General features: G+C 35.6%; 1 protein-coding gene across 1 annotated transcript in view; it reads left to right on the forward strand.

Moving 5' to 3' along the window:
* Positions 1 to 16,769, forward strand: part of Col25a1 (collagen type XXV alpha 1 chain) — a 435,459-nt gene that overhangs the window by 400,463 nt on the left and 18,227 nt on the right. The window contains exons 24-30 of the mRNA XM_076864066.2: positions 4,825 to 4,848; positions 5,423 to 5,467; positions 8,740 to 8,784; positions 9,837 to 9,917; positions 10,847 to 10,909; positions 11,558 to 11,608; positions 13,621 to 13,647. Coding sequence (XP_076720181.1) covers positions 4,825 to 4,848; positions 5,423 to 5,467; positions 8,740 to 8,784; positions 9,837 to 9,917; positions 10,847 to 10,909; positions 11,558 to 11,608; positions 13,621 to 13,647 — 336 coding nt within the window. The remainder of the gene's footprint in view (positions 1 to 4,824; positions 4,849 to 5,422; positions 5,468 to 8,739; positions 8,785 to 9,836; positions 9,918 to 10,846; positions 10,910 to 11,557; positions 11,609 to 13,620; positions 13,648 to 16,769) is intronic.

Genomic DNA, 16,769 nt, shown 5'->3' on the forward strand with positions numbered 1-16,769 from the left:
TTTAAAAAATCTGATATACCTGCTCTTTATTCTTTTTTATGCTCATTTTTTAAAAATTTTCAAAAACAGTGTACTCCAAAGAAATGCAGGCTGAAACTGGACAATATCTTCTGTTTCCCTTTGTCATGGATATGAATATAAACTTCAGATTCTTTTTTAAATTTTTTTTGGTCTTTTTAGTTATACATGACAGTAGAATGTATTTTGATATACTATACAAGCATGGCGTATAACTTCCCATTCTTGTGGTTGTACATGATATGGAATTACACTAGTCATGTATTCACATATGAACATAGGAATGTTATGTTGGATTCATTCTACTGTCTTTCCTATTCCCAATTTCCCCCCTTCCCTTCATTCTGCTTTGTCTAATCCAGTGAACTTCCATTCTTCGCTCTCCTGCTCCTATCATGAATTAGCATCCTTATACCAGAGAGAACAATCAGCCTTTGCTTTGGGGGGATTGACTTATTTCACTTATCTTGAGGGTCTCCAGTTTCATTCATTTAACTGCAAATGCCATGATTTCATACTTCTTTATGGCTAAGTACTATTGTGTGTATATATTACATTTTCTTTATCCATTCATCTGTTGAAGGGCACCTAGGTTGGTTCCATAGCTTAGCTATTGTGAATTGAGCTGCTATAAACATTGATGTGGCTGTATCACTTTAGTATGCTGATTTTAAGTCCTTTGGGTATAAACCAAGGAATGGGATAACTGGGTCAAATAGTGATTTCATTCCAAGTTTTCTGAGGAATCTTCACACTTCTTTTCAGAGTGGTTGCACCAATTTGCAGTCTCGCCAGCAATGTGTGAGTGTGCCTTTTTTACCCATATCCTCACCAACATTTATGGTTACATGTATTCTTGATAACTGCCATTCTGACTGGAGTGAGATGAACTCTCAGTGTTGTTTTAATTTGCATTTCTCTAACTGCTAGAGGTGTTGAACATTTTTCCATATATTTGTTGACCAATAGTATTTCTTCTTCTGTGAAGTGCCTATGCAGTGCCTTTGCCCATTTATTGATTGGGTTATTTGTAGGGTTTTTTTTGTTGTTGTTGTTGTTAAGTTTTTTTGAGTTCTTTATATATCCTGGAGATGAATGCTCTATCTGAGGCATGTGGCAAAGATTTTCTGTGATTCTACAGGCTCTCTCTTCATGTTCTTGATTGTTTCCTTTGCTGTGGAGAAGATTTTTAGTTTGATTCTATCCCATTTATTGATTCTTGATTTTTACTTCTTGCAGTTTAGGAGTCTTGTTGAGGAATTGGTTCCTATGCTGACTGATGGAGTTTGGGGCCTACTTTCTCTTCTAGTAGGCACCTGCTTTTTGATATACAAGGATATGTGCTCTGTTTCTTTTTCTTACCTCAAGTTCAGTGTGACTATAAGCATATGCATTCAATATTATCATGCTGAAGTTCAAACCTTAAGATTTATTATCCTTATGAGGTTGTTAGGGCAACCATATGTTATGCTTGTAAGTAGCATATAGTTGTTTTTTTCACTTCAAAACTATTTATTGGTTTTCCAAACATAGTACTCTGGTGGATTAAGAGCCCCTAATAAAATCAATTCAGCTAGACAGCTATTGGATTGAGAAGAGTTGGTAGACATTTATTCTTCTGATTTTTCTAACTAGTAATGGGTGTTTATAGTTTTATAGATATAATTATTGCCTTCTACAAAAAGTTTGCCAAAAATCTCTAGGATAATTAGATAAAGAGGACTATATTACAGTTATAATAATATCATGTGAGAAATATAAAATTTTACATTGCTTCTATTGAAAAATATTCTATAAAATATCAGAATATGAAAAATTATCAAAAATAGTATAAACTTCTGTGGGTCCAGAACTCAATTTAAGAGAGACAACATTACCCAATATAGTTGAAACCCTATACATACAGTATGCCTGAGATATTTGGTGTTCTGGATTTGATGTTTATAATTCTCATTTATAGTCAAATGAAAAGCTTTCAACCCATATAACAAAGTACTTCTGTATCATTTTAAGTGGAACTGAAATTGTGGAGTGAAATAAAAACCTGAGAGATTTTATTATTTTTTCTTTTGACACAAGGCAAAATCAAAAGAGCCTATTTCTATTTTATTTTCCCCTTCTCTGCCCAAGACTACTCCAAATTTCTTTTTAGGGTATTTTACTCTGTCCCTCTTCCTAGTACTGAACCTGTTCAGTACTGTTATTATTTTGTGCATTACTCTCTCGTACCCTGTTAGAAAGACTATTAAATTGCATTGGTCTATGAAAAGAAAATTGTTATTTATATAAACATTGATCTAAGTTCTTTATTTTTATTTAAGGTAGTTGAATTTTCACCATTTGCAATAAAACCTGTTTCCTGATTCAGGTTTTAACAAATTCTCATCACCTCCTAAAATAACCCTGTTCTTTAGTGTAAATCATGAGAGATTTTAAGTTGGCATCATTATCAATATCAGAAATGAAAGAAAATAGGGCGTTCATAGAAGTGTCTCAGGAAATAAGCCACCATGCAGCCTGCTAGGCTTCCCTCATTTGCAGTTACTCTAAGCCTCGCCTCCCTTGTTCTTCATGCGTGTCTAGAGAAAGTCATGTCTTTCTCCACCACTGCCACAAATTCTGTTTTTTTACATTATTACTGGAGTTTGAGAGAGAACCCTGCTGGGTTTATGTAGCTTTAACTTAGAGGATTCAGATAGAAGACATCCAAAGCGAGCAAGCATCTTTATGACTTTTCTGTGGGTGTACATGCTGGTACTTCCAGAAGGTGATCAATGTAAGGTGCTTGTGAAGTTAGCTGAGTTTGCTGTGGTGTGTTCTTCTAAAGCTGGATGGAACCTTGGGCAGTTTTTAGGTCTTACAGTTAAGGAAATCATTTAAATCCCATCTGTTAGTTCAGTTACCATTAATAATGTCCTTTGTTACGTGACTCATTATAAAACATGTTGTTATCCTTAAGTTTTTTAAAATAGACATATTAGCCTTGTGTTTATTTAGATGGAAAAGTGAATTCATACATGGCCTCATGTTGGAAAATCTGAGTTCACATTGTAAACGTGCTTCCCTTTGTAAGTTTTTGGGACTCTGCTTTCTAGTTAAAAACATTGAAAGCAATGATAAAGAAATTATTTCTGTTCTGTAATTTTCTAATAGCCTTGTTTAAATGACTCATTTTTTTACTATATAAGTGAAGAAGCTTTCTTATAAATATAAATCCAATTCTTGTTCAGATAAATCCCTTAAGTATAAAGTATGTTGGCTGGGTGCTGTGGCACATGCCTGAAATCCCAGAAACTTCAGAAGATTGAGGCAGAAGGATCACAAGTTCTAGGTCATCCTCAACAACTTAGAGAGACCCTAAGCAATGCAATGAGATGCTGTCTCAAAAAATTAAAGGGGCCAGCAATGACCTCAGTGGTGATAAAGCACCTGTGGTTTTAATCCCCAGTACCAAAGGGGAAAAAAAAGGAAAGAAAGTATGTGTTACCTTACATTACACAGGTATGCTGTGATTAAATTCTGGACCCTTATTTATAAGGATATATATACCCTACAGAAGACTGTCATATGACAGTCTTCAGAAGCTATTGAATGGCTTCACCTTGCTCGCTCTCCTCCAAAATCTTTTTTTTTTAAATCAGTTTGCGTCTATTTTGTCTTTTGTCTTAGAATCGATTAGTTTTTTTTTTTCCTACTGATTTCTCTGAAGTTATAATGACCATGATTAATTTTATCCCGGAATAAAAATTTTAACCATGTGTACACATGTATAAACATTGTTTTCTAAGGAATGATGATACCATGTCATGAAAGACTCAAGTGATTAATGTGAGATGTTACTTTTTAATTTTTTTTACAACAACAATAAAAACAACAACAGCTTGAGTCAGAGATTGGAACAGAGTAATGGAAAACAAAGAGATGGTGTTAATCTGATATCCACAAGTTTACATGTAATCAGATAGTTTCTCTATGACCAAAGCTCTTAATGGAAAATGTTCTCCCCTCTCTGGTTTCATTAAAGTGGCTAATAGACCCCACTGAACTTTTAGTACAAGATGTAAACTAGAAAATAGTTATACAAGAACATGATTCATAGATTAGGAATCATGTTTTTTGTTAAGGTGCTCTAGCACATTAAGAAATTAGATTAACTCATTATTAATTTCTTTACTTATGGCACATATAACAAAAAAGTTAATTCTAGCTCAGCAAATGAGCTACAGACTAAAGGACAAAAGAAATGCAATTGGATATTTCAGTTTTCCTCCTAGAGAGAGCACTTTGATCAATAGCAAATTTCTAAGTTCACAACTATGCTGACAGGCCTGTAGTGTATATTACTTTACTATACATTATTTAATCAGATAAATAGAATTTTGACTCTTTTTTCAGTTCCAGAGCTGAAACCCAGGCAGGGCCATGCACATTCTAGGCAAGCTCTCTACCACTGAGCTACATCCCTGGCAGGTTTTTTAGAGACAGGGTCTTGCTAATTTGCCCAGGTTGGCATCAAACTTGCAATTCTCCTGCTTCATCCTCCCCATTAGCTGGGATTACAGGCATGTGCCACCACATCCAGTTACCCATGGATTTTTTAAAAATAAAATTATAAAGATATTTTTTTAAAAAATCTTAACAATTATATTCTATTGAAAATAGGATGTGTTCTAAGAATCTTGTCAGTTCCTTATAAGACATTAGATCTGTCAAAACGTTCAAAGTTGATATTTTGTCTTCAGAAATGTATTATTGTACTTTAACACACAAAATAGATAACTATTTATCAATACATTTTCCCAACAGAGGATTACCACCTTAACTGTCACGGTAACTCCTGTCGCATGATTTCTGTGGTCTGTGTCTTTAGTGTTGATGCATGCAGGGCAAAATGGTACTCAGGGAGCAACTGTCTTATCGATACTTAATCTTATTTTTCTTTATATTAATAACCTTTACAACATTTGCTCTAGTTGAATCACCTTGTTTCATGAAAAATCATGAGAAAAACTATTCATTTTCTTAAGTCTTTGACCTTCTCAAAGCTTTGTTCTTTGGGGTAGAAGGAAAGGAGTATATCTAAAGACACAGGTAATATGAGGAGACAAATTCATCCCACAAAGATGAATGTGGGACATGGAAGCAATTTTAAAACTGTCTTACAAAACCAAAAGCATCTTGAGTATTATTTTGACCCAAAACATGTTAATATTTTAGCATATAAATATAGTTTTAATAATTATGTAACAAGTAAGATATTTTCCCACTTCACATAAATGTTGGGAGGAAACTAATTATGATAGAAATAATGGAGGTGTGCTGTGTGCCTGTTATTTAAAGCATGAATTTTAATACATATATACATACTTGCTACTTTTTAAAACTCTGACTTTTTTTGATTTAGGGTCCCCCTGGACCTCCTGGACCTCAAGGACTACAAGGGCCAAAGGTTATTCTTTAATTGTTTGTTACATTTTAATCATATATAATGCAGAGAAATTTTTTTAATTTTTTATTTGTTCTTTTTAGTTATACATGACAGTAGAATATATTTTAAAATATATACACATGGGAGAAACCCATTTTAAATACATGCATCTTGAAAATGCTGGAGAAGCAAGTCAGCAATATTGTTTCAAGGAAAAAATATTAAGATCTGAACTAGAAGAAGAGGGAAAATAAGAAGGAAGATAATGTTCTTCCCTAAATTTAATGTCATTCTCAATTAAGAAAAATAGAAAATATCAACCAAGGGAAAAATATGTTCCACAGAAATTATAAAGAAATACTAAACATGGTGTTTAAAAATATTTAAATAAAAGAGGATTGAAGGAGATCTACACCGACACTTCCAAAGATCCTTCCTTCCAATTCTTTTGTAATAAAAAGAACCAGGGAAGCTTTTGCATGATGCATTCATAAACAACAAAGGAATCATTTTGAAGTCACGTTTTCTAACACATTCCTTTATTATATACGTTCAGACATTCTGCCATTTAATTTTTTAATTTATTTGTTCTTTTTATTTGATGTTCAAGAAATCAAATAACTCTTGTTTGGTAAAAGAAGGTGAAATGCAAAATTTATCTACCTAATTTATTTGTTCTTAGTTATACATGACAGTCGAATGTATTTTGATATACATACATGGAGTCTAACTTCCCATTTTTGCGGTTGTACATGATGTGGAGCTACGCTGGTCATGTATTCATTAAAGAACATAGGAAGGTCATGTCAAATTCATTCTACTGCCGTTCCTATCCCCATCTCTGCTCCTTTCCCTTCATTCCCCTTTGTCTAGTCCAATGAACTTTTACTCTTCCCTGCTCTTGTTGTGGGTTAGCATCCACGTATCAGAGAGAACATTCAGCTTTCAGTTTGGGGGGATTCTGCCATTTAATTCTTTCCTAATGAAACATACCAATCACAAACAGTAGAAACATGGAATGACTTGCCTATTCCTACACTTTGTCAATTATGTTAGCTCTATCCCTCCAAACTAAAGCTTAGTCATTTGACCATGTTTGATCAATTAACACATGGCCAGGGATTCTGGCTTTTCAGAACTGAACTACATGTGCTGAAATATGACTTTCGTCATTGGATTCTTGTAGGAGATTCAAGTGGTTTCAAAATTCATCTTCTGTTTATACTTCTCAAGTCAGTTTACTGGCTAAGTCTGTCATACACACGCACACATGCATCAGTTTTTGTACCTTTTTCTAGATACTTAAAAATAGAAATCTAGTACATAGAAAATTTCTCTATTAAACAAATGAATATAAAGTAAAATATGACTGAGGCCCTTGCCTATGTGAGGTTTATTGAGAACATAAATCCTAGATTCAAACAGATTTCATGTGTAACATTCATGCATTTCATATATAACATTAATAAAAAGTATGGGATTTTTACATTTTCCATCTCACCACCATATTCTAGTCCCTACAAGATATAACACAATTGTTTGCTTCAGGCAAACCGTCTATATCCCTGGTGATCAAGTCTGTCTGGACCCCTACTCCTTAAGTATCTGGTGAGCAAGACTGGACACCTTAGAAGGAAATCTGGTCTCTCCCCCTTACCGTCTACCCCCGCCATCATTTCCACCATCCTATTATCCTCACCCCACCCACCCCATAGAAGTGTTGTAATTGAGATCTTGTGTTAACTGATGCAGTTCTTTATGCTGTCCATGATCTCACCTGGGGTAATTGAGGCAGGATGTGTCTCCAACCATAAGACAGCAAAATGTAGCCTGACTCTAGCACAGAAATGTTTTCTCTCTCTAGACTCAGTCTCAGACTCAGAAATGCAGATTCAGCATTTCTGAATTCGCATTTCTCCTTCCTTTACCAAACAAGAATGATTTGATTTCTTGCACATCAGATAGCTCTCACAAACCATAATTGACAGTGAAGGATAAATGAGTAGTGCATGAATAATGCTCTTCTTTTAAGCCTCTGTGTATCATATTTTAAAGGTAAAAGCTTAACAAAGCAATCATGATGGGACCCTGAGTGCTGACAAGTATTCAGACTCTGAATGAAGCTAGGGCTTAGCCAGGTGCATCCAACCTCAGCAGACTTGTTTGTAGCAAAATAAACTTTGCTGCTACCACAAAGAGCAGGAAATCTAAAATGAGGAAAGGGCCTTTTTTTCTGCTTTTTTATTTCATTTGTTTAGACTGTAAAAATCATACCCTCTTTAAACATTGGAAAGCTCAAATTTCATGCTGTGACCCATGGCTCTTAAAGTTTTTACCAGGGAAGGGAGCCCCAGCCATGTCCATTTTGTCATTTATAACATCACCACACAAGCCTTTTTAGAAAACACAGCCTACAGGCAGCTCCCTTGGAAATCTGTCTGAGGCAGGCCACTCACTCTAGGAAGAGCTGTTTTTAGAATTTCCATGGAGTAGACATCAGGAAATTTGATACAAAATAATATCCTACCTCTCAAGGAATTGTTTTATCTGTACCTTCCAAAAGTGAAAGGTGAATAAACCTGTTGTTTGAATCATCTCTAGCATATTGTTTAAATTTTTTTCTAATGGAACATCTTCATTTTGAAAATAACACATAAAAATCTGTTATGTTTTGAGTTTGTCAAAAGTTCCAATAAATCATATGAACAGTAAATTTTACTTCATTACTAGCATAGTATAGGAAATTGAAATGATCAAAAGCAATTTTATGTGGATTAAGATATTATCTGATTTATTATGTCATCCTTCATTGTGGCTTTTCTGGACACAGCACACTCACAGACTTTATGAATTTATTCAAACTGTTCCAGTTAAAATGTTGCTATAAATTCATGAGGCTTGGCATCTAATTTTAGTTTAACTGTTATGTTTTAGTTTTTATGAAACTGGAAAAAAAAGATAAGCCAACTAGATTTTTTTATGGAAAAAAAAATTAACTGAGGCACATAGGTGTTGCTATAGGATATGCTCAGCCATCAAATTATCAGTCATCTTTTACCATTTTTTTCAAACTGGCATCTTACATGGCAGAAAAACCCTGGCTTTTAGCTACATATACAACATTTTGAAGGAAGATCATTAGTTCACTTAACTGAGATATATAACAGAGTATTCTTGGGTTATAATGAAATTGATGAAAGTCAAATTGTTCTTTTCAACTAATATCATTTTTTATTTAGTGTAGTATATTGCCAGTGACAATGGAGGCAAGCTATTACTTTTTATCTTAACAGGGAGAACAAGGGTCTCCAGGAATCCCAGGAGCTGATGGAGAGCAGGTAATTTTCAAAGATATATACCATTGCTAAAAGCATCATTATTGATCACTACTTTTATTATAGATTTGAAGCCAAAAATCAAGTTGTCTTCTGCCACCAAGTCTGGTGGGATTGGCCTGTTGCTCTTCTTTGTCACTAGATTTCTAAAATCAAAGTCTGACTAACCAATAAGATCCAAATCCATTCAGATCCCCACCCACTCATTCACCCAGTCTGAGATTTTGAACTAGGGAGTACAAAATAGGCAGCTAGCAAGGAAATATATGTTTCAGTCCCTAGGAAGACAAACAGGTTTATGCAACTCAGGGGTCCCTTACCATAATTATTGTGATCTTCACTGAAGAATGGGCTATCTGGTTATGTTCAGGATGAAAATGATCAACAATAGAAATTAGTTTCAGCATTAGTGTTACACAAATCAGATTTGCTAACATTCAAAATACACATTTATCTATTTCCTCACTGTAAAAGGAAAATAAAAATAACATCCTGGCTCACCATATAGAAATGCCATGAGGATAAAATTAGAACACTAAAACAGTTGAAGTATTTTTAAGCATTGATTGATTGAACACTAGTGTACAGTAAATGATTTACCTGTCTGTAGGCTGGACCATTTGAAAACTCAGGATGACTAGAACAGTTAAGGGGGAAGGGAGCATCGAAGGTAGAGGTAGAAGTCTCTTTGGGCCTTGTAATAATATTAGATCTCAATTCTGTGAGAATTAAAGTCATTAAGTTGTTTTCAAGCCTGCTCAGGTAGACTTGCTGCCAATTAAATACATGAAATCAGGAGAAATGGTGTCAAAACCTAAGTTCATGCTTTTCATATTTAATTGGCTAGTAGAACTCAATCCCTTCCATTAGTGGGTAAATAGTATTGATTCAGTGTAGACAGTTGCTGTAAGAAATAGCCCTGCCTAAGAATGAAAATCAGAATCATCCCAGCATAGGACCTACCTAGTGACAAAATTGATCAGATTTCTGTTTTCCCTAGAATGTAACTATCAGGGGTCAGAAGGCTCCTCACATGCAAATTCTCTCATTTTTAGGGACTCAAAGGCTCAAAGGGAGACATGGGGGACCCAGGTATGCCAGGTGAAAAAGGAGGAATTGGACTTCCTGGATTACCGGTATGTTTTTACTTTTTCTTATGAAATGTTCTTATTAAGATAAGTTAAGCAATCAAAAAAGAATTATATTATTAATACTCCATCTGGGAAACTAAAATTTTTAAAGCATGTAGCGAGATGAATTATGAAGTAAATTTTACCTTCAAGTTCTTCCTAAATTATATTCACTAGAAGATAGTAAAATAAATGTAATTGGTCACTTTAGTATGCATAAGATGATAGTAACCGATTATAAAACAGATAATGATAAACAAGCCAAAAAATATGGAACAATTAAAGAAAAATTACTTGGTAAATTGTTCTTCTTGTTTGATATTTTGTAATGGGTACATTTATAGTTTCCCTCATAATTTTTACTGAGAATTTGGAGGGGCAGGGAATATAGAAATTATAAGAAAAAAATGTATGTTTGGTTTTGGGGGATTTATTTGTTTTTGCATTACTGGGGATTGAACCAGGTTTGTTCCATGCTAGGCAAGTGTCATGTCACTGAGCTACATTCCCGGTCCACAAGAAAAAAATGTAATAAACTTCACTGCCCTATATGTTTTTTTAGGTAAGGAAGTATACAAATGTCCATGAAAACTAAGTTAAAGGCTCTTTGCAATTTAAAATGAGCACCATCATAAAAGATGCATTTATAACCCAACAGTTGTAAACTTACTGTGTAAGTTTCACTAATCAAGGCCAGTCTAGTTTTTTAATTCATTTATATTACATCTTACATACCACCCACAGACCTAGGAATCTTATAGTAAGCTTGCTGTTTTAAGCTAAACTACAAGGAGATGAATTTACTTTTTTTTATACAATGTGCATAATATTATAAAATTTCAAGAGAAAAATGGATTTGGGGAAAAAAATTCAGTTTTCTCTCACACTTTGGAAATAACTTCACCTGCTTAACTCTGCTTGTTGGTTATTTGCAGGGTGCCAATGGAGTGAAGGGAGAAAAGGGAGACTCCGGATTGCCAGGTCCCCAGGGTCCTTCTGTAAGTTCATGGACCTTGAACTTCCACTGTTCCTGAAAAACAGACACAAGATGATTATTTACCTAGTTCAACATGTGCCAGATGGCTTATCAATAGTAGAAAGACTGTGAACCACTTTGTCAAACTGTAAAAGATTTGCCTGTCAAACTTGTACCGTGAGAGACCATGTGTCTCAGAAGTCTAAGTTAGAAGCAGTTTTTTCAGAGGACTGTCCTATTCTGTGGAGAAAAATCAATGACTTCCCCACAGTATGTGTGGGTAGAACTTTGTGAAAATAGAGCTTAACATTCTTCTTCTCTTCTCCAGAACCCTATTAGTGCTTAGTGAAATATTTGAGAGCTTAATGATGATTATGACATTATAGAATTTCTGTTGTTCTTCTTGTTTGTGTGATATTTTGTAATCAGTTGCTCCCTTTCTTGTACTTTTGATTTATTCTGGCTTTTATAGAACAACACTATTTTTTGAAGTTATTTTATTCTCACAAAGGAATTTCTGAACCTAGAGAATCAAACTCATCGCTTCTTGGAATATCCTTCTTCCTCTGCCAATATTAATGGCCTTAGCAGAGGCCCAGCATGAGATTTGAACTAAACTGCCTTATCTAAATGAAGTAACTAAATCCATGTTTATTTTTTGGACACACAGATCATAGGCCCACCAGGCCCTCCAGGTCCTCATGGCCCACCTGGCCCCATGGTAAGTTTCCCTTCTCTCCAAAATGTAATGGTTTATTTATGAGCATGCTACTAGAGAAAACATGAGCACATCTCTCTGAACAGCCAGCCTATATTTTGTATGACTCTCTGTGGGACAGACAGAAAATACCAGGTGCTTTAAGATATGGTGACTTTACTGTGTTGTCTTTAACTCCCCCAAGCACATGTGTTAGGATGTGGCAAGCATTGCTCCAGACCAACCTGGCAAGCATTGCTCCAGCCTTATGGCATAGACATACAAGGAGATAAATTTACTTTTTTTATACAATGTGCATAATATCTTTTTTTTGCCACTGCTTTCATCTGTTTGAGCAACATAATAACTGGAGCTGCTGAAGAATGTTTCTAACCAAAATTGAGCCTTGACACCCTTTGCTGAAATGTTCAATAAGAATATTATAAAATAGTACAATAATAATGGAAGTACAGTAATGATAATAATCCAGATATGACATAGACTGCTGGATTTTTTTTCCCTTTTCATGTTCATGGTGCTTGTGATGATTCATAGGCCCAGTGTCTATGGTGGTGTCCTTCAGTGACCAACAGACACAAGTGGTCCTGACCTCATAGAACTAAAGAAGGCAGCCACTAAACAAGTGTAATTCTCTAAGTGCCAGACTAATGACAGTTGCGTTAAGGCTAGAGTGTGGAAGGCAGAGTGTTTCAAATACTTTTGACAGGGGCAGGATGAGGTACGCTTATCTCTAAAGTGTGTCAGTAAACCAGAAACTTCAACAATACAGATTAATTTGTGGCCATTCTTCTTATATTGCTCTCTAAGAGAACATCTTTGGAATGATCCAAGACATGGCAGGTAGCTCAGTCATCCATTTCTTATTAATTTCTATTTTGTAACAGAAAGCTACAATTGACCTTGTTTTCTTAAGATGAATTTATTAAGAATTGAGCAAATAGCATAATTTTTGGCTTTTTTACTCTCCCTCAAGTTTTAAGCTAGAAGGTTAAATTAGAATATGCTACTTCCTGTTCATATGATGAAATTAATTGGCTTAAAGGAATTTTAACCCATTATTAAAATGAGATAAGAATACCTGATAAAATGACAGTCATTTCCTGAAAATGTTTACCCAAAACTTAACTAAAGGAAAAATATTATTCTAATGGAGACATGTGTAACATATATCTAGGCATTGCTTGATCAAAAATGTTTTCTGGTGTTGTATGATTTCACTGATATATTTTTAAATGTTCCTTTCCACAAATGGTTTATTTAAGTCACTTGAAAAGCTTAAAGCAATCCCACAGTAAGCTTCCATTAATTTGATAATTAGCCTTTATATTTAAATTGCCATTTTAGAAAAAGGATGTATTTTGTGGACAATCTATGCATGCATTATTACTTCCTTCCATTAGTAAAGAATTGTTAGGGCTTTGAAGAATTCCTCCTTGTAGAAATAAATGCAATATAAATAAAAATGCTCAGCCCTCCTTATTCTTAAATTGTTGCTGCTACAGGGCCTCATACCCAGCTAGCTTCACCTCACTTCCTGTCTCCTTTAGATTCTTTAACACCTCGAGTCTGTAGGAGTTAATGAGCACTGGTACTTAAAAGTAGATCTTTGTCAAAGAGAATCCCACACTTTAAGTTCTACCTCTATAGACTTAGGAAGTATCTCACATATTCTACCTGACTAAAAAAATGGAAATTTGAGAAAAAGAAATAATGTGAGTTTAAAATAGTTTATTTTTCTCTAATTTTTTCTTCCATGTAATTCCAGCACATTTCTCCCTCCCTCTCATAGACATTTAGCAGAAAGGATTGCTATTAATGCATTTCCTATTACAGAGCAAAACAAGAACTGGAAGGACCTTTTGGTAGGTAACAAATAACAACCACAGACCCACCTCTCACAATAGCTCAAACAAGAAAATTCTGGTTTTATAATTCTTGCTTCTTGATAAAATATTCACTTCTGTTGGGAAACAGTGAATCAATTCTTCATTAAAAGCCGTGTTTTCCATTTACAGGGACCCCATGGACTTCCTGGACCAAAGGTAATCCAACACATTCCTTACTTGATTTCTGTTCTCTTTATTATCATGGGGGAAGCATGATGGAAGCCTGTCTGTCCTGTCTTATTTATTTGTCAAGTAATTTTGATAATCCTTAAGCCTTTAAGCATTCGGATATTAATACAAAATGACTTACAACAAATTTAAGTGATATCACCTAGAGTTAAATTATTCCTCATTTTCTTTTTTCCTTGTTGCTAAGTAAAAGTTTCCTAAATTACTAATTGTTATGTATTCGAATCAACCCCTTAGCAGACATCCAATGAGATTCTTAGACTGGTACAGGTGCTTTTTTCACCCCCTTCCTGGTGTCTCTAGCTGTAGGTTTGGTTCCTATTAATTGAAATGTCTTGCTTGCCATCACCACAGGACTGCATCTTAATGCTTTGACTACCCAACATCTTAGTTCTGTGCTCTCCCAGAGGCCACGGTGTAGAATGGGCTGGGGGTGTGCTGGTAGGTGCACACCACATCACTCATCACTCACCTGCATTCTGTGTACTTTGGGTTAAAACAAATCAATCCTTGTCAGAATCAGTACAGCTTCCATTGTGAAGATGTTATCTTCACATAGACATAGAGGATGAAAATGAGCCCTGAAAGGCAAGCTCCTCCTTCCAGAGAGCATATGTGATGAGAACTTCTGTTCTAATCTCAGTTTTGCCACTGACAGGCCATGTCACCTTGAGTAAATTACTGACCCTGTCTGATTTTTAAATTATTCAACCAGATAACTTATCTCCTAGAGTTGTTGTGATGCTCTAATGAGGCTAATTATAAGACACTTAGCAAATATCTGGTGCAGTTGTTGATAAACACCTGATCTGTGGCACTTATTGTTACCTTGTGATTTGGTACTTTCTTCCAAACAGAAAAAAGTCTATAGCTTGTCCTCAAGGTTGCTGAAGAGAAAGTTGATAACCCCTGAAATTTTCTCATAGTGAGTCATTGCATTTAAAAGGTGGAGGAGATACATAAATGTCATATTGGTGCTGGGCATCAGAAAGTCCAGAGGCAGCCCATTCTCTCCTCGGTAATCTGGCGGCTCTCATCCAATACCAGCAGGTATTAGTCAAACTTAGGACACCTTGACTTTCCTTTTTAGGTCAGGCAGGTGACACTGAAGAAGGGAAGGGGTTCACACCTCTTTCTTGTTAGAATGCCTTACCTTCTGCTAAGGCCAGTGTCAGAGCCTCAGATATATGCAATAGAGTCTGGGGTGAAAGTACTTTTCTAGGGTCAGAAAGAGAGAGCCCATCTAGTAGCTTGTGATCTTTGTAGTTATTTAACTTCTCTGGGCTTTTTTTCTATCCTAGACCAAATCCATGATTCCCAGACTTAGCTTCTACTTGGAATTGAAGGTGCCACCAAAGATTAGCCTAATGATAATGACCAATAGTAAAGCCATCAAGACTGTTTCTAGTTCCCAGACTGATTCAGATATGCCAGCACCATTGAATGCCTAAGATCCTTTTAATATCTAAAATGCAGTGGGTTCCCCCCCACACCCCCGCCACATGATTTTATTTGTTACTTAAGTCAGATTTCAGATCATTATAAATTTGAAAAGATCTCATAGATGACCAGTACTAGTTCCTTGATTTTATTGCTGATAAACTACAGATCCAGAAAGTTTAGGTCATGCTAGTTAATGACAGATATGGGACTAGAATTGGGTCCAGACATGAAATTTTGTCTCTTTGCAACTGGATTTGACCGTTTCTAAACTGACCTTCTCAATCATTGTCTGCTCCTGTCAATGCATGATATTCCACCAAGGAATTCCATAGCCTACTCGGGCTACCCTGCCTGTTCTTCATCTAAAGACCACTCGCTAATAGGGCACATACCTGCAGAGCCGTGGATCTCAAGTTTAAACCAATTGACTGAAATTGGCTAGCAAGCCTTGGCCTTAGTATCACACTGACTATGACTGTGGCATTCTCAGGATAAGACCTTCCCAAACATAGCACGTTTGAATTTCCTTTAGTGGCTGCACTGCAAACTCCTATCATCAAAATCCTGAAAATCCACCATGTCACGCCAAGGCATCCATGACTCTATGACCCCTTTAAAAGTTCAAATATCTAGCTAGCATGGTTCCACAGAACATCCTGGTGTGACTTATGAGGCTTATGAGAAAGACCCATTCTCTGCTCCTGTGGCCTGGGTGGGGCTCTGGACCACTTTATATTTGACAACCACCACACTGGTTTTCATTGTCAGGCAAATTGGGTAAACACTGCCTAAGTCCCTTCTGCTAATGTGACCATAGCCCCTCCTGAAGCCTGAAATCATCTTCCTTTCACAAGTCTTTCAAGACTTCCTTGAAAACTTAATATCTATATTTAAAAGTTGAAAAGTGTTCCAGTCAGATCTTTGTCCATCTAACATGTGATTATTGATGGAAAATTGGTGTACTAGATTTTTAATAAATTGTCAGGAGAATTTATCACTTAGCATGGCTTTTATAATGTCATCCTGAGTTAAAATCATTGGGCAGATTCTAACATTGGGCAGATGGATGGTGAGTAAAACTACATTCAAGTTCTTTGATCTTCATATTCTCCTCTGGGACTGGCAATTTGTTGTAGAGTATTGATTGATTAATCTGTGTAGGAACCGACTTGGCAATGTCAGTAAAGGAGAACTAGCTGAATGGCATTACTTCAAACATCAGCTGCTACATTTTTAGCTCACTCTCCTGGGCAAAATGCTTAAAGGCTTAAAATATCTGTCTATAACACTGTCCCGCAAATTCCAGTTTTCCATTCCAGCAGAGTGGGTTTTTTCTACTGGGTCTGCTTAAGCATCCTTCACTCTGTCTTTGATTTGCTTGATTAGAACAATGTAGTGTTCACATTGATTTCCTTGGGATGGAACTCAAAAATTCAGGGACTCAGTCATACAGCTTTTGACAGGAAGAAGCACAGTTTCTCAGGAGTTTTGCTTTCTAGAACATTATTTGTTGATTTCAGTTTATCTTTAAATTAATCTTTGAACCGATGCAAGACAAATCAAGCCTGACTCTGCTGTTACATAAAACTGGAATCTGCAACTATTTCAGAGACTGGCTCTCTTCTGTCACATTTTAAACACCCATA

Source organism: Callospermophilus lateralis, chromosome 8 (assembly GCF_048772815.1).
Source record: "Callospermophilus lateralis isolate mCalLat2 chromosome 8, mCalLat2.hap1, whole genome shotgun sequence".
Lineage (NCBI taxonomy): Eukaryota > Metazoa > Chordata > Mammalia > Rodentia > Sciuridae > Callospermophilus > Callospermophilus lateralis.